We start from the raw sequence: 24,733 nt of genomic DNA, 5'->3' as shown, positions 1-24,733 counted from the left end.
TACAAAGCAAAAAAAGACATAAGGTTAAAGAAAAGTTGAAAGTAAGCAAGGGACCCCGAAGATCCCCCCACATGGAGATAAGGGATAAGAGCAAAGACACAGACTGGAGATGCCGAGTGGCCCAGCTGTATTTGGTGATGTGTCAAACAGGTTGCGTGGAGACGAGAAACAGGAGAATAAACACTCTGGTACAGAAAGACAAACAGAGGAAGGCACCGAGGGCCCTGGGCGAGAGACGGACAGGCGGTGGGTGAGGGAAAGAAAAAAAAAAACTAAAAGAAGCAGCAAAGAGGAGTGAGGGAAGGTCTGTCAGGGGAAAGTTGGTTGGGGAAAAGACAAAAATCACCATTACGTTTGCTATGATGTCATGACGTTTGGTCAGCACAGAATTGTCTTTGTGATTTATTTACATTTCGCAAGCGCCAAAGTGTGTCTTTGCGTAACACTTTCATACCAGCCTCGCTTGTCCCCCAGTTTTTTGTTTTTTTTTAACTGATTTCCCTTCTTCCACTGAGTCTTCCAGACCAGCCGCTCTTGGTGAAGCTGGTATTCCGACGGCTCCATCCAACTGGAAAAGGCTTCTCCGCAGAACAGAAGAGGACCATCGGGCGTGGTACCCACCGCTCGACGCTCCTTTTCTTCCAGTGCGCTATGCTGGAAGTCTGGAGTCCAAAAGTATTTCCCCATTGATCGGTTTGGAAGTGGACGCTGGGATGGGTGTGTGTGTGTGTGTGTGTGTGTGTGTGTGTGTGTAGAGGTCCATTGCAATTCCCCCAAATATTTACCTTGGGTCGTCCTGGTGCGACCCAAGAGCGGGCGTAGCGCTCTGGCTCTTGAGAGAAGAAAGGGCGTATCTGGTTCGGCGTAAATACCAGGAAGGGGAGATCACAGGCCCGCGAGGCTCTAATTGCCGACGTGTTTACACCTCCGCGTCTCGCGAGCAGCTGCCGAGCGCCGAGAGATGCCGCGGCAACGGCGACTTCAATCGCCGGCGCGGTGCGACGTCCTTTTGATTCAGCGGCGAGATTGGAAGAAAAGTGCTCGAGCGATCGCGAGTTTGGCTGCGCAACCCGCTCTGCAGTTTGACTGGAAACTTTAATAGACGTTGCTTCATTTCCCTTAATTACAGAGGACCGGTCGCCTCCCCGCCCCCGCACCCAGCCCTTTCACTCACTAATCTGCGGACCGCCGGTGGGAGACTTCTGCTGAGCGTGGCTTTCAAAGAGGCGAGGGAACCGTCCGCCGGCAACTGCCCGCACTTCCTGTCCCGACACGAGCCCCAATCTGCGGGCGGAAGCAGAAGCCAAACCGCTATCGGTATTAAGACGCCGCCTCCCGCTATAGAGGGGGCGATTAAAACAGTTTGTTGCCCAAACTTCTGTAATCACGCCCTAAATCACACTGGTGGCGGATGATTACGGGCGGTGAAGCAAACACTTGTCACGGCAGCGTTAATTACAAGCGGCGGACGATATTCTTCTTTTAAGCTGCGGATCATTATTATTTATGCAAAGAATGTGCCAGGGGGTGCCTGGCTGCCCCGAGCCGATCCTGACCCTACGCGATACCGCAGCCAGGCGTGTTGTGTCGCGTTCAAAACCTTTTATTACAGCGGAGTAAAAGTCAATGCCCTATTTTCTGGGGTTTGTTTCTGGAACAAACAAAACACAGGTAGATAGGAAAACACTGACTGCATCCATTTGAATTTCAGATCGAACGATGTATCGCCTCCTCCGAACCTTCACTTGTCAAATTGAGAAATTGCTACTGAGTCGTTTGTTTGGTGTGTGTGTGCGTGTGCGTGAAGTTATTTTCCACTGTACAACCATTGATTTCTCCATTGTTCTCCCTCATGACTTAAATAAAGAGAGTCCCCGAAGCCGCACGGCTCTAAATATGTATTTCTGCAGCGCAAATTAGAGACTGCGCTGTCAGCCGGGCACCGAGCCGGAGTGAAGGGACGGGCTAAATATACCAAAACAAAAACAAAGCTCTCAAATTGAAAATTATAAACATTTAGACATTGAGTCATGGACAAAAAAATATATATATATAAAAATCAAATCCAATCAAATACCAAGTGAGAAGGTGATTCGGAGTGCGTTCTGTGTCGAGACTGCGGAGGGAGTAGTTCAGCGGTTCGGGAAAGCAAAAATTTCTCTCTTTATTGCAAACGTTTGATTTTCTTAAATGGCCGATTTCACACTTTGGCAACCGCCATTGCTCGCTAGGGAAAGGTTCCAACGCTATCGTATTAGAGGATATTATGTAATGGCGTCGGAAAAAGAGAATGTCAAAAATGTTCCGTTTGAAAAACTCCCTTTTTTTGGACGGCTGGATGGATCACTTTTCTCCGAGCCGGTGCCGGTGCCAGGACCCGGTGTCGAGCCTTTCTGAGGAGAACTTGGCAGAGTCAGCCCTCCAACCTGTGCCACACTAAAGAGATTTTTCAGCAGCTGTAGGGTCGTGGAATGAAATAAAAACAATATCGAATAATAATCGAATAATTTAGGGCATTTTGTTGACCCCCTTTTGCTCCCCCATGGATAATGGTGGGTGCAGCTGGAGGTGGAGCAGGCTGACAAATCAAAGTTTTCCCTCGTGCGATCGGAGCTCCACCTCCGTGTGGATATCGTCCATCAGTTCCATTCACTGTTATTGCAGGAAAGGTGGATCTAATTTGGCGAGAGCCAGCTTTAGCCATCACACGGACCGAGCTCCCTTGCTTACCTTGGACAACTCATCCTCCCTCCTTGCAAAATACCGCTCCTTGAGCTCCTTTGGCACCGCCCGAGCAGCAACGAGTGAATTAAGAGGGTTTTTTTTGTGTGTCTACAAGTGTGTGTTTGAAAAGTGAGTGTCCTGTCAAAGCGGAGAGGGAAAGAAGCCGTGGCACAAGCCCCGACAAGGCATTTGTTGCTGTGTAGAAATATGTATCCAGCAAAACAAAAAAGGCCCGGATATGGCTTGAATGTTGAACATGGGGCCATCGAAAAGGAGAAGCGGTCATTATGTATTTAGTGACAAAAAAATATATGAAGTGGCTGAATAAGCCGAGACAGTGAATTGGTGTGGTCTTTAGCGTGACACATGGTAACAACTGGATTCAGAGCTGTAATAATAACTTGCAATTATACTTTCAGCGCAGGGCTATCAGTCTAACGGAGACATTTCATTATGATGGAGGGGTTTACTACACCACCGCTGTCAAGACACGATGCGACACGTATGAAACGTGATCTAAATTGTACCATCTCGCTCACTTTCTGTCGGATTTTCGTTTCCGTCGCTCAAACCCGAGGGTTTCGGAGCTTATGTCGAGTCAGGAATCTTATTATGTTTTTTTTTTTTTTTTTTTTTTCCCCGGAGCGCTCCGGGAAAAGCCAAAATGTGGCCGTTTCTCTAAACACAAATCTGGAAACAAATATTTGAATCTCTACGACCGGCATGTGGCGAGGAGTGACACGAGCCGTTGCACTTTCCCTTTACAGTGCGAAGCCGGGCCGCAGATGGACATCAAAGGCCTTGGACGCAGATGAAAACCTAACGTGTTTGGGGTGTGTGAGCACATCCGGATTGTGTTTTTGTACCTATCTGGATCCTTCCCCCCCGACTGACCAGCTGTTGAGCAGAGTCCGCGCCGGCCCGACATGCACACGTGCGGTCCTGCTCAGTCCTGTTCAGGGAAGCAGGTAACCAAAGCCCGACTGTCCGGAGAGACGGGCAAATGTGCTCGTGCAGTTAAAAATAGATGCACAAGAACAAAAAGACGTGCAAAACAAATTGTTTGAAATGTCTGCACCCGCACGAAGCGCTGTGTGTAAACCCAAACACGTAATCGGTAGCCGATGTTCCCCCACCGAGAAGCGCGACACTGTGTGTTTTTATTTGCAGGTACACAAAGTCGCAATTTTGGGCACTCAGCCCTCCCGCCTGCCCGCCCTGCCCCCAATTCTTTCCCTTCGCTCTCTGGAGCAGGAGTGGTTGTCCAAATATAGATATAGGGTCTGTTTCCACTGAAAACCAATATCACTACATTATGACATCACCCTCCCGTTCGCCGAGATGTTCAACTCTTCCCCCAAAAGTGTTTTCAACCCGGAGCCAGCGCTTGTGGCCAAAGAGCTTTTTACAAAACACCGTGTTTTCTTCAGAGAGCCCTCGCAACAGATGGTAGGCATTTGTGTGGTATCGACTTTCACGGACCCTAATGTGCGGATCAGAGTGAGCGGGAGGATGGAAGCGCTGCCCTTTTGGAAGTAGGATATCACACACGCACACGCACACGCACACACACACACGCACACACACAGGAACGGGATGGTGTGCATACAAGCGCTTGAGAGTGACTGACTGCCGGCCTGTTTGCCACAAGCCTCAGGGGGGTGTGTGTGTGTGTGTGTGTCTGTGTGTGGCTCACATGCAAGCCCCCCCCCCCCCCAGAAACTAAGGCAGGAAATGATTTCTGCGGCACACAAATTAGCACCACTTACGTCAGATGAGAGTGAAGTGGCCTCAGTGTGTCCGACAGGATGTCTTTGGTACAACAAACAGTCCCGCTGAGCGGTTCCACTGACTGACAGCGTTTTTTTGCACTCTCCCCCCAAAACCCCCTTAGCAACCATTAGTCAGCTCCGGCAACCTTCATCGTTACAACTAATCCTTGCCCGATATATAAAAAAACCCAAAAAACAAACAAACAAAAGAAAAAAAGGTAACAAGTAGCTTTAGGGTGGATTCCGAGGACGGAGATATCCATAAACTACAGATATTGGCGTGCGAGCGTGAATGAGTCGTTGTCCTGAGAGCTGTGTTTTTGGGTTTGAAGAGGCTGCGTCTTGGAAACCGCCGCAAAATGCTTTTAAATGCTGTGTTTTCCTTTCAGGTCAGCGTTCCAAATGCATGTTCCGTATGTTGCAGCCGACCACGTGCCCATGCTCGGCTGCACGCAGGTAAATGTTTGACGGGGGCGATTAAAGTTCGCACAGGCGGAACAAAAAAACAGACGCGGTTCTCCATCCGTCCCCTGTGATTCCAGGCAAGAGGTTCCAGGGAGTGTGCATCTGACGTCAGAGACCGCCTCTGCTGCTCCGGGCTTTCTCGAAGTAACTTTGAATAACTGTGTAACTAATATTTTAAATGGCAGAATCTTCTCTCCGGGCTTTGTGTCATTTATGCTCTGTGGTAATAATCTCTGGGACTTGACACTCAACACGTCTCCTTTGCCTTATGTTTGAAATGGGTCCTTTGAACCCCTGTTCTCGAGTGAAATAGTCACACTTTTTTTTTTTTTTTAAGATTTTGGTCTATTTTCTATGAAACTGAATCTAAAGGGCTGACCGGGAGATAAGGTCCCAACTTCGAACGGCTTTCTCCCCTCGCTAAAAAAGGCTTAACAACATTTTTCTCCTTCACAAGGGATCAATAAAAAGTTATACAACTGTTTTCCATTAGTATTTCCCCTTGCGGCGTATCCACTGATACTCCCAGTGCGATGACGACGTGTGGCTTTGAACTGGTGTGGAAAAGACAGTCATCACAAGTCTGCTGAAGAAACAAAATGTCCGGACGACTGCGTGTGGATACTAGGCAACTTTGACGCGACAGAAGTGCGAATCACCTATAACAGCACTCGCAGCTTCCTTGCAGCCTGAGAAGAGAGTTTGTGTTCAGGAGGAGGGATTTGGTAAAGCGTGACCACACTTCAGAAGACTCCTCTGTGAGATTGATGCAAGGTGACATTTAATGTGAGAAGACTGACGGCGGCAATTACTGCTCATATGTTGACGCAAGCGATTTCTGTCAAATGTGGCCTGCCCGATGCCTTGGGTATGCGGCGTTAACCATTTTATTCATTAAGCCTATGCAATGTTTTTGTTATCATTGGATATGAACACAGCTTTTGGGAATGCGTTCAATTCATTTTATTAATTGGGGGTAACTATCACAGCTTTACTCATAAAGAACCAAATTAGCATCAAGCTGTTTTAGAAGCCACATTTGTGTGGTCATTAGCCTCAGCGGCTTTCGCCTCATCCACTGACACAATTAATCCTAACCCCAACACACGACAGAGGCAATTTATTGAGGCATTCAAAATCCCAATAAGGGTGTGAATGGTGCACGAAACACGACTAGAAAGCCACTCCAATTTGCAATGGGGCAAACGAGAAGCCAGGTGAATCCATAAACCTCCGAAATCTCTGCTGAGACTTCATGCCCCCCGTGGCTTCTGGGGGCGACCTACCACCCCAGGCCTCCAGAGATCATGTAAATATAGTGTTTAATGACACACTGTCAGAGCATGGCTGCTATTATAGCCTTTCAACCAAACAGAGGTCATCTTTGCCACCCCGCCCAAAGGAGGGGCCGCCTCACCGCGGCGGTTAAAGGCCCCGCTTTCCCTCTGACCAAAATGACAGACAGGACTTTATCTTCACATTTGGACAGTGGTTTTTGTGGCTGGGTCGTGCTGAGAAACCTTTCGGAAGCCTACAAGGGCTTAGCAGATCCTTGCTGATTAGTGCCATTGTGTACATTGGATTATGCCTTTGTCACGCTGTCCGTTTACTGTATCCGCTCCCACCGCCCCCATCCAAAAACACCGGCACCTACCGGCCGCAGATCGGCTTGGAAACCGCTGCTTCCGGGCACTGCAAACCGCGAGAACTTTACGATAAGTGTTCAACCACTGAAGCATGAGAGCAGCCAACATGTCCTACTACGCACTGATTACATGAGAGAGAGTTTGGCATGGAGGCGAGTATCCTTTAATATTTCAGCTGAACATCAATCCAAAAAAAAGAGTCATGAACTTCTCCCTTTGAAAGTTCAGATGGTGATAGATTGTTTATTTCCTCTGAGAAGGCCTGGTCAATGTAACTCAGCGACACATCAGCTCACTTTTCTGCCGCAATGTTGTAATCGATCCAAACACAATACTTGCATTGGCTTCAACTGCCTCGACCAAAAATAAAACTAGATAAAAATAAAATACAATACAATGAAAGCAACTATAAAAACTATAAAGTAAATATTTATAAAACGTCAAACAGCTTGGATCAATAACTATTGTTTTGTCCAACTACAGGCTGAACCAATACCATCACTATGACACCGACATCAAAATCAGTTGCTCTAAACAGCTTGCCAGTCAGACGCAGCATGCATCTTGATCTCTTCACTCAAATACATCCAAAACACACAAAGTAATTGCTAAATTTGCATGCTGAGTAATGTTCTCCTCAGAAGATTATCCAGATGCTGCATTAGATTAGGCCCAAGGGACTTTTCCTGGTGTGCAGACCGGCGTACAGGCCATCCAGTCTCAGGACATATCGCCTTCGCATCCCGAACTTCCATTTGATCTCATGGAGAACAGGCAATCATGGGGAAACCGTTGCACTCCAAACTTATTAGCGTGGCTTTGAAGTGGCCCTCACTTTTCACTTTGTCATCTGCTGATGGTTTGAGTTTAACACTTAGAAAGAAAATTAAAAGCCCTAGGCATTTAGGCGCGGGGCCATGCGCAGCAGCTGCTCCTCCCTCCAATGGCGCTGACGTTTGATGAGCCCACTAGCTGTCCTTTCTCTCACACACACACACACACACACACACACACACACACACACACACACACACACACACGCTGCACGAGGAAGGAAAGAAAAACGGCCAATTGACCATATGGTAGCAATGCTTTACAGTTAAAGGAGACAGGAGACACAAAACATCAGATAATAACCAAAACAACACAATATATCCAACACCAAAGAATTCATTTAAAAGCACTGCGTTCCATCAGAAACGTACATGTTCATTAGAAACCTCCGTGAATCTTTCCTGATGCCCTGCTGTGAACTGTTAAGGTTTGGTTGAACTGTGTGAGGTGGAAAATAAGATCGAGAAACCGCACTCCACAAAAAAGAAAAGGACCCGTTGTGTTTCAAAATGATCCTTTGAAGATAAAATCAGGTGCACATTAAGACTTTCGTGGGAGTTGGCTTAAAGTGGAAACAGACAACTTTTTAGGAGTAAGTTGTGTGGCACGCACGACTCGGACTGGGCGCTGTTCAAAAATCGCGAAAGGATTCCGTCGGTTAATTTAGATATCGTGTTCATTTAGACGTTGCAGGTTTAAATTAAGTCGGGAGTCAGTTGCGAGATTGCGTCCCACTTCGTCTGGTGTGGGACAGTGATTGGGAGCGCTATTCTCATCCTCTTTTGGTTTGGGCAATGGTTGACGCACTTCCTTCGCGCCGTAAATTGAGCCTTCGATTTCTCGGGAGGTCGTACCCGGTGGCAGACAGAATTGCATAGTGAAAGCAAGGGTCACAGGGAATCAATCTAAATGCAGATGGTGCCATTATTCTATAGCCATTACACAGTGCAATCAACATTTACTCCATAATGATAAGTAAAAGCAATAAAGTTGTGTATTTCCACTTCAAGTGCACAAGTGCATGTTGCATTTTAATAAGTTTGGGAAGCAGCCCACTGTGAATCCAAAAGACATCATTGGTCTCAATATGGTTTTGTTCCTATCTCAGTGCAACCGCAACATCTGATTACACCACATGCATAACTCCATAGGTAGTAATTACCTGTAGCATAGAGCCAATCTAGAGTACCCGAAAATTACATAATTTAGTTTAACCTGTACTATTGTGGGTACCGACTAAGGTTTTGGGAACTAATGGATCAGTTGCTGTTTTGAATAATCAGAGCACAAGAAGACATCTTCAATCCAACATACCGTACATTTTATTGCTTAATTTTCCGTAAAAACCACTGGTCCATTACGTGAGTACAATATAGTTCAATTCATGTCAAATTAAAGCATCAGAAAGGCAGTGACAAATTCAGTAAGTGTAACAGCTAATATAAACCAATTAAAATACAAACCTTGCACAAATATTAATTGGGTATCCAGCTTTAGTGTTAGAGGAAAGTACACGTAATCCTCACGATGGATTAGAATAGAATGCATTAACCAGAAGTTGTTTCACACACCCAAAAGGTAACAGTTCATAGTTAGCGAGCATCAAGGGACATGGAACCCATCTGGATACTGCTTCCTGATTGGATGGACGACGAAGTGTCTTTTCCTGGCTGCGGACCATTGATTGGATAAACTAAGAGGGAAGGGGAGAGTTCAAGACTGGAAACTTGGCCCTGGAAAAAGAGAGAAGTTCCGTTAAAAATGAATGGCTTTGGCGGTCCGTAGAAGAATGCAGATGGGGAGGAAAGAAAAAAAAAGAAATAAAAAGAAGTCATGGATGGGGGAGAATATGCAGGGAGAAATATGGTGAGCAGGTGAGATGGGAGTTGGCTCCTGATGTCAATAAAAGCATAATTTCAACGACTCTTTCCTTTATTTAGCCTGCTTAAATGGTGACATCTCAAAATGCCACAGGCAATTCAAAAGGGATTAAAACACAGTGGTGCAGACAGACACTATGTCTCATCCCAAAGGACATTGCTCTCACCCCTTCGAATAATAAAGGAAAGGATTGTAGCCTAAAAAGTAGCAGGAGGAGGGCAAACCAAACGGAGCGTATCTGTAACGTGTGGTATTCCAGTCAACCTCAGAGATATTTTTAAGAAAAAAAAAAAAGTACACTACCAAATATCAGTACAAAATAAGTTGTTAGAAGGGTGTGTGCCGCACAGCCTGAGCCCGACGCCACATGGAGAGTTTCCCTGAGAATCCAGTTGGAGCAGACTTTAATCTCAGCGTACCTTACCTGACAGGGGCTCAGTAGTTAATCATCCTCTTGATACCTTCAAAGCACTTCCACTTGTCTGGGATGTAGAAGGGCTCGAATATGTGAGGAAAGGGAGTGTCATAGCCACAAACCCTGGAGATGGGCGCCTCCAGGTTGAGGAAACACTCCTCCTGCAAAGGAACCCAGAGAGGCAAGCATTGTAACTCCGCCGGCCACACAGCGCGTCAGCACGGGCATGTCCTTCGCCTTGACAGGGCCCCACCAGCAGCGACACGTCACCGCTGCCAAAGTGTCACGTCGTTTTGGAATTTCGTCAATTCACACCGGGTCGGCCTTCGTTCCGTTTACGCCGTGCTACTGAAAGCAGCACACGTCAGTCTTTCTATCACTGAAACTACATATCGTGGACTGTATCGACCTTTAATGGGTTAAAGTGGATGTTTCCTTTCGTTTTCAGCCCTTTGCCTTTCATTTCATTCGCACTTCAGGTCTTGTTTGTTTATGAACGTAGTTGGATCCGTTTCGGAGGTAAGCGGTCATTGTTCGTATTTCACATTTGCGGAGATTCATACGGAGCTTGACGGGCACGAGGAACCCCGAGACTACATGAGCTGACCGGCCAGGTGCCTGACTGAAATAATGCAAATACAAGCGAACTATAACGGGGAATCCAGAACAACTTCCCAGGTATGAAGTAAAATCCAAAGTCCATTCTTGGGTGGTATATTTGTTGATAATATTTTCTTGACACAAGTGAGGTTTGTAGATTTGTAGTGGTGAAAAAGTATTCCACATTAGGACTGCAATTCTGCTATTTCATATATGTGGTTGATGCATTCCAGGCTTGGTAATAAAATATTTTCACTTAATACATCTTTTGAATGGACTTCTGTGGGAACCCATGCTCCAGTTTATGCTTTGCGCTCGGAAAAAATAGAGCCGAGGTGTAACAAAACGGCACGCCGCTTTCGCGACGCAGTCGTGGTGTCACCTTCCATATTGATTAACATGGAAGCGCATCTGAAGCGCTTTCACGAGGCTGACGTGTCGCTTCTGGTGTGGCACAGGGGTCAGCCGACACATTCAGTCACTGACCACTGTGAACGCGGCTTCTCATTTTGTGACACTGACGGAAGAATAACAAACGTTTTGCCGTCAGACACCAAGCAGCTTCCTAAAGTTTACTACACGTCACGCAGGTAATGGAGAATGAGAACGCTGAATTAGAGATAATTATTCATCGGTCAAATCCCCAAAGACCAGAACTGTGGTTACTGCCGCATCAAGTTTATACCGAATAGGGAGGCAAATTCAAAAGGAATTTCCTGAATCGATAGTTGTAGACCTAAACAAACGTAAAAGCTGATGACTTCGCCCGGGGTGGTGCCATGACGCGTTGGGACCAATGCAACGTCGCGCACCGCCAAGATTTTGTGACTTGGCGCCAGCGACGTGAGCAGCGTTTCTCATCATCTCATTTCAAGACTCGCTGAGCTGGTTCGCACATACAGGAGTATTTACCACCCGTCTTTGAACGACTCAAATATTTGAAAAAAATGTTGCCGGCCCCCGCGACGGAATAAGCCGGATGTTATGTAGCAAGTCAATTGTGGTGCAACCACATGCTAATAAAATGACTAAACATTACTAAAATTATATTATATATAATTTAAGTTATCAGAGTTTTGCCAATTCCTAACTCTCCCTCACTCCGTTTTTTTTCCCTCCCCCCACGCCGTTCAGAAAGTGCTGTTATCCCGCTCCCGTCGACTGTGTTCCATCAGAACACAGCATTAGTTGCTGAGCAACATAAACATATCGTTTTCTATGCACAGCCATGTTTGTTGTTCTTCGTTCTTCTGGAGCCTACCTCTACTTCTATAAATACTTCCTACTCCACCGGGCATTGTTTCCCCTCGGCTGCCCCCTGTGGTTCCGATGAGTACTATTACTTCTTGGCTGGGTATTCTTTTTTCCGAAAAGCCCTGAGCCACAAATACTCCCTTTGATACAAGCAATTCATTGATAGTCGATTAATTGTTAACATCCCTAATTATCGAATCGAATTAACTCAATCTTTGATACAACTCCCTTTGATACAAGCAATTCATTGATAGTCGATTAATTGTTAACATCCCTAATTATCGAATCGAATTAACTCAATCTTTTATCACATGTTTACGTATCAATTACATACAAACGTATAATGTGCCAAAACACCAAATGAGCTAAAAGCTAGCAATTGTTAAGGCAATTTAACTGGTATGAAATGCAAACCATCACTCATGTCTTTCGATTTGCTTCTGACCTCCCCCCATGGAGTCAAAGCAGGATGGAGTTGGCCAAAACACTCCACATGGGGCCGACCCCCTACTAAGTTAAATGAACAAGCTCAGATGCATGCGCACAACCTTTTAGACAAGGACCTCAAGTACCCTCTCAGATTACCCTGTGATCTGCACAGCACTTGCAATCAAACCAAACTTTGCAACCGCATTGCGCTTTCTTAGCCAGTTTGACTAAAAATTGCACTTCTCATTTATACATCTTTATAGAGTTTTGAAAGTAATCAAAAGCTCAAAAAGAGACTGCAATGGCGCCGTTCGGCAGGACAGAACTTTATTTTTATGATTCTCAGTATGGTTTTCATCTGTTCTTCTGGCAGTGTGGAAGGAGACGGCAGGCATGATGAGGAGCACTTTGTGTGCTGATAATGTCACGGCCTGTAAAAAAAAACAATGGACCAATGGCATGTGGAAGAGAGTGCACCCGAGAGGGGGAGGAGAGAAAGCTTGCTGCTCTTACTCACAAAAGCCCTTGGTTGTACCTTCGCGCAGGGCGTTTATAGCCGGCAAATTCTCTGTTGCAGTTTTCTCAGAAACCACGGGTGACAGAGAGAGAAAGTACCATGTGCAGCATGAAGCAGTAAACGAAGAGCGCTAGACTGCAAACATGGCTGCACGCGCAGTGTCGGAGCTTGCAAAAGCGCTAAAAAGGAGCTGGTCTGTCTGCCCGCTCCATGCAGAGACAGGAGAAGGGAGGTTGAACTTATGTCCTGCTCAGCATTATATTACAGAGAAACTTTCTGAACTAGAGAACAGAGTCACAATGTGTAATTATTCTCCCTAATTGCAAGAATCACATGAATACTAATAAAAACGTTACCTTTTATTTGTAAACTGAACTTTACGACGACCCTGTTAATTCACAATAAAATCACAAAACTTGAGTTAGCTGTTTGCGTATACTAATTTATCTCTGCATCCAAAAAATTAATTGGTAACTTTGAATTTCACATCTGACTTGTTGCTGCGAATCAATTCTGGGCAACATATTAGAAATAAAACAGCAAAACGCTGATCTCCCATCGCTTCCAATGCATTTCCAGGGAATGCCGCTCGCGTCAAAATCCCAAAAACTTGGAGGTGCGTGACATCGCGACGTCACTCAGGTCCCCATGCGCCATGGCTATAAACCAGGCTTAAAGAGGACAGCAAGGGCAAGAGAGAGGGAGAGAGAGAGAGGCCCTTTCTGTTACGGGCAGCAGGTCATCCTTTGCTTTGCTTGATCTCTAAGATTAACAAGCAGGCAGACACGCACACAGAAATCCTGGATCCATAAATCTTTGTGGCAGGATGTGGGATATATAATATGGATTAAAATACAACTCTAGTAAAATGTTAAGCCTATCAACCATATTTTATAGATTTTATTGGTTTAATAGCACGCCATGTATGGCAAGGAAAGAAAGTGCTGACATTTCCAGCAGTGCGTAAGATGCTAAACTAGAGGTAGAGAGGCCCGCGGGAGCTCCCAGGGTCCCAGATGGCTGCAGAGGTTGGTTGTGGGCGCACGTTTTGTCTCAGGGCTGGTATCTGCACGGCAGCTGGGCTCCCTTTGCCATTATTCACGCTGCAGCTGGCAGCTTGCTCCACCTGGCTAATTGGTGATGATTAGAGATTTACAGATATATTGGACACTGGTGCCAACATATCATCCACTCCCCACTGCATTGCTTGGTTTCCTACCAAGTGGCGAAATGGCCTCCTTATAGTGTAAAAAAAACATTGCTCTACCAGACAGCCAGATTCATCTGGACAACAGGAACATCGGTGCAATGGCATTAAATATGTAGACTTTTGATTTTGGCATTTCTCTTGCTCTTGTTTGTTTGTCTGTATTTTAAAGGTTAACTAGCCCTTCAGGTGTTGAAAAGGTTCTATCGCCTGAAGGTTTGTTGAGCTTAATGAAAACTCCATGGCACAGTAAAAGAAAACGCTATATCATATGAGAATATGCACCTCTCAGCTGCTGAAAGGTTCACGCTTTAGTAAACTAAAGGGTAATTTAAAGGTGACTGAGTTGAAGCTTCTGGGCTAATTCTAAGTATTTCTCAACCTTATATAGCCTTGAGAAAAATAGAGTAAGACTATGCCATGGGTTTCTTTGAGCTGTGATATGTATTGCGTTAAAGAACAGTAACGGTCACTCTAAAACGTTTTGGGTTTGGGTGAAAGGATTGTTTTTCTTTGTCCCTGTTAGCCAAATCTCAGAGAAATGCGAAAAACCTGACAAGTATAGAACAAAATTTTACTTGAATGGCCCGGGTAGATTTGGATGTTCCTCTGGGAGCTGACAGGCTGATGGAAGCCCACACAGCTCCAAACTCACAGAAAGATTTGCCTGCAATGGCCAACATTTTTGTATTTTGTAAGCAGTTGACACAATTGGAACAGTTTGACGGAGTAACCTTCCATGCTGGCTTGAATATCAGGGTGAGGTGATACCTAATATACAACAAAAATGCAGTCAAAAAATATTTTAGCACTAAAACTAAAAACGCAAACTAAAATAAAAAATGAATCCCAATTTCCTATAACACAAAGTAAATTAAGTAGTGTGTTGCTACTTTTCAGGCTAGTATGTTGTTAAAGGTGACGATAAGGCCATCCATTTTGTCTGGATTTAAATGCAACATTGAACCAGCCAGACAGACAGACATACAGCATCAGGGACTTTGCCCCTTTTGTCTGAATCAGAACTGTAATCTCCTCTAAATACACATGCTAGAAGTGGGAGAAAAGTACAGTAGTCTGGTTGCCTGCCACCACAGCTGGACAGAGAATGGCCACACAACTCAGATTTCATTCAAATCAGTGTTTATCTTTTGGGAAAGTGCATTATTATATGTAATATATTTAAATGTCGGAATAAAAATATGACAACGTGGTGGTATGAAGAGCCCTGCATCCTCAAATGAGGTTGCATTTTTGAGAAAATATAACCACGCGGGGGCTCAGATTTGCAGTTGTGATATTGTGTCTCCTGTCACATGCTAAATAAGAGACTGTGAAAGATGGCCACAGTTTGGGTGCTGCAGTCACAGGCAGTGCCATAAATATGCCAATATCTTCTTTTAACCTGCCAAGAAGGACTACAACAGGCCTGCAAATTAGCTAAAAGACAAGGGAGGCTTGCCTGAGGAAGCAAAACCGTGTGTTTTTTGGAAAACATAAAGGTTGGGTGCTTGGCCAAATGTTAATTATTATTTTTTTGCTTAGATTTATTGTATACATAGTGCATACAGTCGTCCCAATACATAAACTGTATGCATTGGCTAAATGGTAACAACATTTGTTGGCATCTTGAACACTGTGTTTTTGAAAGAGGTTTGTTAATTCCTTTGAACTTTTTGGCTTTTAACAGGGGCAACAGCAGCAGTAGGAGTGTCTTACTACTGGTAACTCTACCAAGATTTTCAATGGGTAAACTCTAGGGTATCACGATTCAAATTTGTGATTGAAATAAGCGTTAGATTTTGAACTTCAATCAGCAGGTTGGCAAATTCTCCATGTATGGCAGACGCACGGACGCGTAAGGTGAGAGTTGATGACTGGGCCGAATTAGTTTTGTAGAATAGTAATCGGGAAGTAATTCGCCTTTTACTACCATCGTTGCCCCCTGGCAAAAATAGCATTCATTTTTACTGCACTTATATTGGTGAGTAACTTTAGAGTAGTGTAAGTAACTTATTGTTTATTATTCTAAAGTCTAATTTTGATTAAGCTCTTAACTCTTTAGGTGTGTTAAATATGAATTATTCAATTTTTTTTTCAAATATTTATATATAATGTTACTTATTAAGTAACAAGTGTTTTTCCTTACAATTCCAGACTCTATAGTCTAATATTGGCATAGCCTTTAGTGCTGGAAAAAACCCCCATATGTTTAAAGAAAAAAATCGAATTGTGACCTTACAATCGAAAGTGAAATCGAATGTAGATTTGGAGAACATTGACACCCCTAGTAAACTATCACACCCTTCATTTCCTCAACTGCACAAGCCAAAAGACATTTAGTCAGATCAATTACAATACTAATAGTAATTAGATTCAAGGGTAGTAATATGCAACAAATCCTCATTTTAACTGGAAAACAGAGGGTTGACTACAGTTTTTCTGTGTTTTCTGGGACAAGTAAAAACAAAAATAAAAAATGGAAAATGGCACATGTAAACATCACGCACAAGTCATTTCGCTACTTTATTGCATATTTAGATCAACCTCCAGTCATTTGTCATTTGATCCACAGAAAACATGGTCCAGATATATTAAAATTCAGCCTCATGTTTTTTCAATGGGAACCTGAAACTGGTTTTCATGATTCACCCTATGCAAAACACCAAATGTTGAAAAGAAAAATGTTTAGCCTTTAACAGCAATTGAATAATTTTCTATATTGTCAACAAAAAAACAAAAACATGTGCACAAAATAGGCAGAATCATTTGCAGGGAGTGATACAAAACATGCAAACTAAAAGGAGAAAAAAAAGGGTACGCCCCCCTTTACAACCCCCCACAGTTATATGAAAGGCAGTAGTAGGTAACGAGTGACCTGGGCCCCTTAAAACTATCAACTTGAATGAGGTGGTATATATATGAGCCTTCAGGCTTTATAACTCATAATCTACCTGCATCCGATTCTATACCACTGCACAGATTCTATAATATCCCCCATGTGCATACACACACACACACCCTCCTGGAAACACCACCCGCTCCTCTGCCTCTCTGCATTCTACTTCTGATTCGGAAGGCGTATATGGTTGACGGGCAAACACGTGAGCCTTGATCCTTGGCCGGTACCACCGGGGACTCCAAGGGGAATTGGACTCCGACATCTTTGAAGCGTTTCCCACTGCAGCACCGCAGCTCAGTGGTAGCTAGACGCTGGAGCCCGCTTGACTCCCATTACACACAAATAAAAGGAAAGCACCATGGAGCGGAACCAGACTCCGGCATTCCAGGCCTCTCTCTGAAAGCTGTGGTAGATCTACAGCGAATGCTACGCTGTATGACTGACAGGAGTGTGTAATATGGGCTGCGTGACTGCAGTGGAAGATGGTGCACAAACTGCAGCCCAGGCATACTTCAGAAGGAAAAGTTGTGTCGTATTAAATAACCATCTCTAATATTGCCAGCAAAGATACGCTGTGTGCGGCTTCTAAGCTGCAGTTGCGATCTCCGGAGGCAAGAGCTCCAATAGTAAACAGCATGATAAGAGTCGCTTTGGTGGAGAACTACATATTCAATATGACAAAAACTGACAAGCTTTTCCTCTATAACAAAGGAGACAGTTCTTTCTCTTAAGTGAAGAAAATGCAGAAAAGTGAAAAGGTAAATAAAGTAGAGTTTGGGAAAGAGGCAGGATTCACCAGCTCTCTCTGTGCATCCCTGGGGTCCATTAAAACATTGTCTTTGCCCCCCCCCCCCCCCCCCCCTCCCCTCATTTGTTCTTACTCGATCCCATCCAGTCAGCAATGAGACACTCAGTAGGAGGCCAGCCAATGACAAACCATAAACCATAAGGGCTGCGGCCAAATCCCGACAATGGAGACTTGCCAAACCCTACCAAAAGGCCCTGCTGTTTTTAATACAAAACTAAAAGGTCTAATCCATAAACGGATCTTTCCGTAAGGCCTGAGGTGGACGGATTTGGCCTAACTGTCTCTTAGTTGAAGCCACTTTTATCCAGAAATAGACAAAATTCTAAATTATACTTTAGAAGGTTTACTTTAAGGCTCACCAGGCTCTTATTGTTGTTGACTGCATTCTAAATCCTGGGGGTGGGAGTCTACAGAAAATTCCAGAACCATACTTTCCAGCAAGGAGCCGTTTTACAACTAAAATCAAACCCTTAATTGTCCATGCTGCCACAGTTGCTGCTGTGGGCCATTGAGACTTTACATGGCAGTGTGCAGCATTACTGATTATCCAAAGTAATTACTTTAAGTAAACAGAAAAGTAAACAAGGATCCCCAACACACCTTTTCCACTCACTCAATCTGACGTCATATGAATATTGTGATCCTGGCAATCTGTAGATGAACCGATGACTACATAAACCAAATACAATGTGGAAACATGGACATTAAGAAGATGACTCACTGGCAATAGAAGCACTCCAAGAGAGGGGGAAAGAAAGGTGTGGCGGACCAGGGCCGTGGTTAAGCCACGGCTACAGACGGCTGCATGGCCCCCTTCCCGTGGCCGTACAGCTGCCCTGAATCGGCCTAATTAGCACACAAGTGGCGCTGATTAGCTGACCTGGGGTAGGGAGCTTTCTTAATGTTTGTCTGTCTCGCAGAGAGGGATCGGCATACAGGGCTTGTCAGCCGACTAGGAGCCAGTGAAGCAGTCCTTCCTCCTGTGCCCCGGCTTAATTAATTAATATTATTATTATTACTGTTTAGCGTTTGGCCAGCGAGCCTTTCTGTTCCCGTTTATTTAACAAAAACTCACGCCATTGGCACCCTAGTGCCAAAAAGTCTCCCTCCCTAAACCCCTAGCGGTGGGTGGAGACATCCACAAGTGGTGCCTGAACAGGGCATGGGGATATTCACACGTATCCAATGGTCTGGCCCAAATTTCGTCATAAGGGGAAAAAGCATACGGTGAAGGCTGCTGTAAACTCCCAACTGTCACACTCCCTGATTTTGGCCACAGATTGGCCAGGGAATGACACGTTGATCAGAGAGGCTGCGGGACTGTGCTCACGGTCAGTAGGGAGATGTGAGTGTTGTGTGGCAGGTTGCGACGTGGAGGGGCCGTCGGGTCCGGGACCGGGTAATCCCAAGGGGGATCTTCCCCGGTCCCATTGGCCTTCTTCAGGGATGATTTTCTGCTGGAGAAGTTGCGAGAGGATACCCTGCGCATGGCCTTTGAGTGGGTAGTTAAAATTGATGGCGCGTTGGTGCATCCAGACGACGCGCTCACCCACCCGTACTTTTCGCTGATTAGGGACAGGCTATATTGAGTGAGCCGTGACACTCAGTCAGGAGAGAAACTTACCCAGTTGTTGGCAGCCGTGAAATGTTTTTCCAGGCAGCTCACCATACCCCGATGGCCAGTTACCTCTATAAAACACTGCAGCGAATAATGGCCTGCTTCTATAGGCCGGGAAATTTGGCAGATATACACAAGTGGTGCACCGTGTGACCTGAGTGCCAATTGGTCAACCCTCCCGCCACGCCAAAAGGGCCGTTGAGGCCCCTCCCACTAGTTGGGGTCCCGTTTGAAAGACTAGGTATGGACCTCATCATGCTGTTATACCATAGTGCTTGCGGGTATCATTGTGTATTAGCCCTAGTGGATTTTGTAACCTGCCACTCAGAAGCAGTTCCCCTGTGCAGTACTGCGGCAAAAGATGTGGCGCAGGAACTGTTTCAGGTTGTCTCCCGAGTCGGATTCCAAAAGAATATCCTGACCAACCAGGGCACTTTGTTTATGTCACGCACACTTCAGGATACTTACAAATGACTCGGTGTCCGCTCAATTTGGACCAGTGTTTACCATCCCCGGACCGATAGTCTGGTGCAACGTGTAAATAAAACTATGAAAAACATGATTCGGGAGTTTGTTCACGCTGATAGCCATAATTGTGACAAGTGGTTAGACCCTCTGTTGTTTGTGGTGGCGGCTGCCCAGGCCTCCATGGGACTTTCTCCCTTTGAGCTCCTTTTCGACAGGAGACTCCGGGGGCATGCTATACCTAATTAAAGAAAACTGAGAGGAAGGGCCGAGCGCCAGTAAGAACTAAGTACAGTATGTGATGGACCTGAGAGAAAAGTTACATGCGCTGTCACGGGTCAGCTTTCATGAAAGGTTCAGGAACAGGGGGCAGGTACGACAGAGGGGTAAATTCAGACTGGTAGACAAGGTGTTAGTATTGCTCTCTACGTCCAGCTATAAATTGTTCACCAAGTGGCAAGGGCCTTTTGTGGTTACATGGTGGCTGGAGAGGTCAAATAGGAGGTTGAGTAGTCTGACAGGCAGGGGGTGAAGCAGATTTAACGGCTCGGGCCACGGCGTTCATTGAGCTGGATGAGTTGGGGCCAGAGGTTCCAAAGATGGCCCATCGTACCGCGGCCCTGTTAAATGACCCTCTCTCTCCAGGTGAGAACGCAGATGTGGCCACGCTTTCAGCACCACTTCTGTGATGTTTTCTCCTCCATACCAGGCTTCACATCCCTCACACACCACCTTGCGGACACGAACCCGGGGGTGAAAGTGCGCTCTCGGCCCTATCGGGCGGCTCAAACATAAATGCAAGATCTTGCAGGAGGAAGTAGAAGCCATGCTAGAAATGGGGTGATAGAGGAGTCCACAAGTGACTGGTCTAGCCCCATCATGCTGGTGGGTAAGCCCGATGAGTCGGTGCGTTTATGCGTAGACTATCGAAAAGGTGAACGCGGTGTCAAAGTTCGACGCCTAACCAATACCCCGGGTCGACAAACTTCTCGACTGGTTAGGTACGGCTTGTTTTTTCACAACATTGGATTTAACCAAGGTATACTGGCAGATTCCCTTGTCTCAGGAGTCCAAGGAAAAGTCAGCGTTTGCCACTCCGTTTAGGTTGTACCACTTTCGGGTTGTTCGGTGCCCCAGCCGCCTTTCAGAGACTCATGGACCGTTGAACCAGCTGTTGGGGCTGGTCGGCTACTAAAGGAGCTTTGTACCCGACTTTTTTGAGCTAACCATCCGCTTGTCTGATTTATCTTAAAAGGGTTCTCCAGATCCGATCCAGTGGTCGGAGAAGTGCCAGCAGACGTTGGCGAAGGTAAAGTCAGCTCTCTGTGGGAAGCCAGTGCTGTTTAACCCTAACTTCTCTCTCCCTTTCTGTCTGCAGACCAACATGCCAGACAGAGGACTGGGTGCGGTCTTGTCTCAGAAGGGACAAGACCAGTGCTGTACATCAGCCGCAAGCGCTCAGAGTGGGAGTCCAGCTACAGCACGGTCGAGATGGAGTGTCTGGCGATCAAGTGGACCATCAGCTGCCTCCACTATAACCTCCTGGGGCAAGCTTTCACCTTGTGTTCAGACCACGCCCTGCTGCAGTGGCTCCAGGGATTGAAGGACACCAACACGCGGATCACCCGGTGGTACCTGCCTCTCCAGTTCTTTAACTTCTGGGTGGTCCACAGGCAGATGGTGGTGTCTGACTTTCTCTCCAGCTCCAGGGGCGTGGGGGGTTCGGCTGTCAGCTGGCTCCCCGGCCTAAGTTGGGCGGTGGGTATATGTGGCGGACCAAGGGCCGCGGTTAAGCTGCGGCTGCAGACGGCAGCACGGCTTCTTAACCGCAGCTGCACAAGCGGCGCTGATTGGTCCAATCCAGGCATGGAGCTTTCTTAATGTTTGTTCGTCTTGCAGAGGGGGATCGGCATACAGGGCTTGTCAGCCGACCAGGAGCCAGTGAAGCCGTACGTCCCGAATTATTATTATTACTGATTATCGTTTGGCCAGCAAGCCTTTCTGTTCCCATTTATTTAATAAAAACTCACGCCATGTTGGCGCCTCAGTGCCAGAAAAACTCTGCCTCCCCCCCTAAAGCCCTGTCGGTGGGTAGAGATACCCACAAAAGGTTTACTGATAATAAATGAGAGTATCCTTTCAAAAATCTCATCTTAAATCTTACACACACAAAGTCAGAAATGATTGTAACCAGTGGGGTCAATTTGAAAAGACTTTACAAGGATGGCGGGGGTCTGTAACTTCAGGAAAAACTCAACTGGGAGAGAGAGTTAATTATGCAACTTTTAGTCAATATTTAGCCAAATTATAATCCTGCTGTGACTTCCTTCCTAAATATGCATCCTGCAAATTAATGCTTTAGAATTTGAATAGTGACTAAAAGCCACTCAGAGAGGTATTGGTACCCCACATTGGTCTGGCCACCTGTGGGGCAGGCTGGCAAAATAGTATACAACATCCAAAACAGAACTAATGAGTCAATATTGTTTTCTTAGGGTTGCATAGTTCTAAGTGACTGATGCCTTCAGTAAGAAGCAAACAGACAAAAAATGCCTGTCAAGTTTGATGGACAGGCAGCGTATTACATGACCTAAGATGCTATGCGGTATTTGCTATTAGGACTAACTTCAGTTCAGCACTCAACACTAACTTTTAAAAGTGGTTGCCAGGCTGACAACCAGGCATCAGCTTTTGGTTGCCAAAACTGAAAATATGGCTACCACTTTTAGTCACCTTATAATTTGAGTAATTGAGATACTGCATCTTTCCATTTAAAAGTAGCGCTTCACAAGATGGGGTCTGAGCCATGCTCATTACTAATGCTGTCTGTCTACAAAGATAAGAACTGGTTATTGTATTCTAGCGGCCATACGTATACAAATTGACTAGAAAAATTACTTCAACTAAAGACATTTGTATTTATCTTTTTATTTAATTTTAGTTTGTTTGCTAAGTACACAATATAGTTTGCTTAGTTTTTGTTTTTTTCTGTCTAGATTTAACTAAAACATTTTTTCACACCTAGTTTTACGCTTTAGTTTAGTTATAGTTAATTATACAGTGATGCAAACACATGTATGGTGAAAAAAGGTCTGAAATATACTTGTGGTATGTGGTGGTGGCAGACGGTTTTCCTGGTTCCTTTGGAGCGCTTTCAAACCGGAGTGGACCCAGATGGTGTCCGCGTCTAAAGTTATATTAAATTACGAGTCCACTAAGTTAATCGAAAAATCAAAAATGATAAAATAGGTCCCCCCCCCAAAAAAAACTCTTCAGTCGGTTTGGACAATTCATACAAGTCACCCAAATTGATGTTAAAAAAGCGGCATTCGCCCAAAAGCAAGATGTTTGCATCCCTGACTGTAATAACCTTGCTCTACTGCCGTCGACTGGTGTCTGTGCACACTGGTGCGCACGTGAATTACCGCACCAATGCACATACAGCGTTCTGGTTCCAACTGTGACAGCAATGTTTAAATATTTTTTATGTTAAAAAGTGTTTGCCAAAGGGGGCAACCAGTGACCACGAAATGGTTGCCAATTGACTCAATCTGGTTGCCGAGGGCCACTGGGCAACTGTTACCGCCCTGCGATTTATAAATCAATTTAAGTAAACGATCAGTTTAAAGATTGGTTTAATTGTGTGTGTATTAACTTGTAACTTGTTAATAACATTGACTGTTCAGTTATGGCTGGTCCGTTTGGACACTGTGACCTAGAACGCTAGTGTCATGACTGATGCCCCTGTTGTGAACGTGTTTAATTCGTCTTCAGTTTCATAGAGCCATTAGTTAAAATAATCCCGGCTATTGAAAATTTGACTCAATCCCTCATTTTCATCATTGCTCGAGTGACGTAACCTTGACAAGTTCCAAGATCAACTTGACATGATGTAAAGCCTGACCAGTAGATCGCGAGCGACCTTTTGGGCACCGCTTATTTAAAAAATAGACAAAGGGCTACCTATACACCTATGTTTTAGCAATCTCTGTGAACTGAACTGCTTTCTTTTAGTTTAAATTTAGCTCAGTATTTCCATTGTCCCCAATTGTTACATATTGATAACTACAGCAACCTCATTCCAAGCTTGGACTAGTAAAGACGATTACGAATACCTAATGTAACATCATTTCTGACTAAATTTTAATGAAAGATAATTGTAAAATGTCAACTACTATTTGCCAATGGAATGTTAGGGCAGTTTTCCAAAAGGTTGTGATATTTAATCCAAGTTGATAAGAAAAATGGTGAAGGTATCCCCTTCCAATCAACCCCTGGCAATAACATGCACACACACTGACACACTTCAAATGACTTGAGCTAAAGATTAAGCGACACACTATAATCCATTTGGCTTTTGTGGAATAAAAGTGTGTGCAAAATGTGTCAGCAGCACAACTGTTCTCAGCCTTTTGTTTATCAGTGAGTTTGTACAAGGACAAAATGGAAATAACACATATGAAATGTGTTTTACTTTTTGAAGGAACAATCACTATCGTTATTCAAATTGTCAGTTAACAGGATGGTGGATAAATGCCATAAAATGAACACTCAAAAACTGCCATATAACTGAATCAGCACCTCTGTAACCCAGTCTCAACAAACTGCACTAAGTAAGCTTTACAAAGGCTGCCTTTTGGAAACCACAACGTGTCCTTTTGTTTTGGTCCGATTTTTGAGTTAATTTGCATATTTCCTAGCCTGGGACCCAGATGAATCTGCAAGCTCATGTTTCATTTACCCTGTATGATACATCTGGCGACCCCCCCATTCAAACAGATTTACACCCAACCATGCAAGGGTCGGGCCAATCACAACCGTTTATCTTATATGGGGCGGGTTTGATATGATAACGATGCAGAGCCGTCGACACACCTTACCAAGATGGCCTCCGCTGATGTGGAACGGTCTGTTGAATCCACTATCATGACAGTATTAAACAAACTGGACGGTATGTTTTCTCTAAAAAGCTTTTGTTGATAAGAAATATGTGTTTGCCATACCTCCAACAGGATTTGGCCAAAGTTTAATTTAACAACTCACTCAGTGCTACATCGGACGTTTCAGTGCTCTGATTGGTTGTAGGTTAGGTCTATCCAATTGCGTCCAGAGGCATTTTGGTCTGCGTCTGCGCCGGTAACGGCCCTTGAAAATACAATACACATTTGCGAATTGGTCTGGCGATGCCAGGCTGCA

General features: G+C 45.0%; 1 protein-coding gene across 2 annotated transcripts in view; it reads right to left on the bottom strand.

Moving 5' to 3' along the window:
- Positions 1-8,740: 8,740 nt before the first annotated feature.
- Positions 8,741-24,733, bottom strand: part of bckdhb (branched chain keto acid dehydrogenase E1 subunit beta) — a 66,283-nt gene continuing 50,290 nt past the window's right edge. The window contains exons 10-11 of one of the 2 annotated variants that reach the window (XM_080004951.1): positions 9,742-9,898; positions 8,741-9,174 (exon numbers count right to left, since the gene is read on the bottom strand). In XM_080004951.1, the coding sequence (XP_079861077.1) occupies positions 9,758-9,898 (141 nt within the window). In that variant the 3' untranslated portion in view covers positions 8,741-9,174; positions 9,742-9,757. The remainder of the gene's footprint in view (positions 9,175-9,741; positions 9,899-24,733) is intronic. The other variant, XM_080004950.1, reaches the window with a different exon arrangement.

The sequence above is a fragment of the Zeus faber genome (assembly GCF_960531495.2).
Source record: "Zeus faber genome assembly, chromosome: 8".
NCBI lineage: Eukaryota > Metazoa > Chordata > Actinopteri > Zeiformes > Zeidae > Zeus > Zeus faber.
Note: the sequence above shows the minus strand (reverse complement) of the source record. Positions and strands in the feature narration are given on the sequence as shown.